Here is a 1,084-nt window from a genome sequence, read left to right as displayed (position 1 = left end):
CCATCCAAAATTTGCAGCAAAATAACCAAAATATTCTTTTAAATTATAAATTATAATTTTATATCTTTTTATAAACTAATTTTCCTTGTGGATTATTTATTTACCCACTCTTCATTTTTTTTTATATTTTTTTCATTTCTTTTAAAAAAAATCAGCAAGAGTAAAATAATAAAATCTACCTTACTATTGAATTACATAATTATTTTTTATTTAAAGGAGTATTTTTCATTTTTCAAATAAAAATTTTTTATTTAAAGGAGTATTTTTCATTTTTCAAATAAAAAAAAAAGTATTCGTAATTATGTTAAACTTCAGAAAAAATAGCTGTAATTTACCATTTTAAAATATGATTGGCTGCAATCTTAAATAAAAAAGGCATAGCAAAATACAGAAGCTATAGTCGCATTCTGTCTCAAAAACAAAGAAAAAATACGATCAAATTACGGCAATTAGTCCCACAGAGTTCAAAGTTTGATTAATATACAATAAAAATGTACATACAAGAAGAAGGTTCACTCGTTACTGGGGTATCTAACAGCCAAGGGATGTTCAAGAGAGTGAAGCCAACTACAAGACTACAATACTCTGAGCTTGTCATCTTCGCAGCGGCGGCGGCAGCACCCCAAGTAGTTGTAACTGGTAATAAACTAACACAGCTAATTGAAACTTAAACGATAACGAATCTACAAGATCCTCATATGGGTGCTGAGCTTGTTCGTCGCAGTTGATACTTTGGTTCTGGTGGTGGTATGCTTGGTAGCACCTTCTCCAATTCCTGCAAGTGCAACTATAGTGACGAGCAGAACCCCATGAATGCAAGATGACAGCTCCAAGAAACCGGGAGAATCGGGAAAAGAACATATATTCCTGGTAAGTAAAAGGCTCCTCTTAATATCCTATCTGGAATGAGCTAATGGTGACAGATTCTTGTGAGTTTGTCGGTGGTGACTGTACAAGAAGCGTGGCCATTAATATGTACTCTGTTCTGTTAAAATCATTAGTCTATGTTGTACTGTGGAGTAACTTTCTGTGAAAAAGGTTAGTTTTGTCTTCGTGTAGAGCAAACTAGGAAACCGTCGGCTCA

At 33.1% G+C, this 1,084-nt stretch overlaps 1 protein-coding gene across 1 annotated transcript in view; it reads right to left on the bottom strand.

Moving 5' to 3' along the window:
- The window catches only part of LOC105155750 (ABSCISIC ACID-INSENSITIVE 5-like protein 2), a gene marked incomplete in the record, with an annotated part of 3,785 nt that continues 3,150 nt past the window's right edge, over nucleotides 450-1,084 (bottom strand). The window contains 1 exon segment of the mRNA XM_011071683.2: nucleotides 450-775. Coding sequence (XP_011069985.1) covers nucleotides 695-775 — 81 coding nt within the window.

The sequence above is a fragment of the Sesamum indicum genome, linkage group LG2 (assembly GCF_000512975.1).
Source record: "Sesamum indicum cultivar Zhongzhi No. 13 linkage group LG2, S_indicum_v1.0, whole genome shotgun sequence".
Lineage (NCBI taxonomy): Eukaryota > Viridiplantae > Streptophyta > Magnoliopsida > Lamiales > Pedaliaceae > Sesamum > Sesamum indicum.
This window is presented reverse-complemented; position numbering and strand designations above follow the sequence as displayed.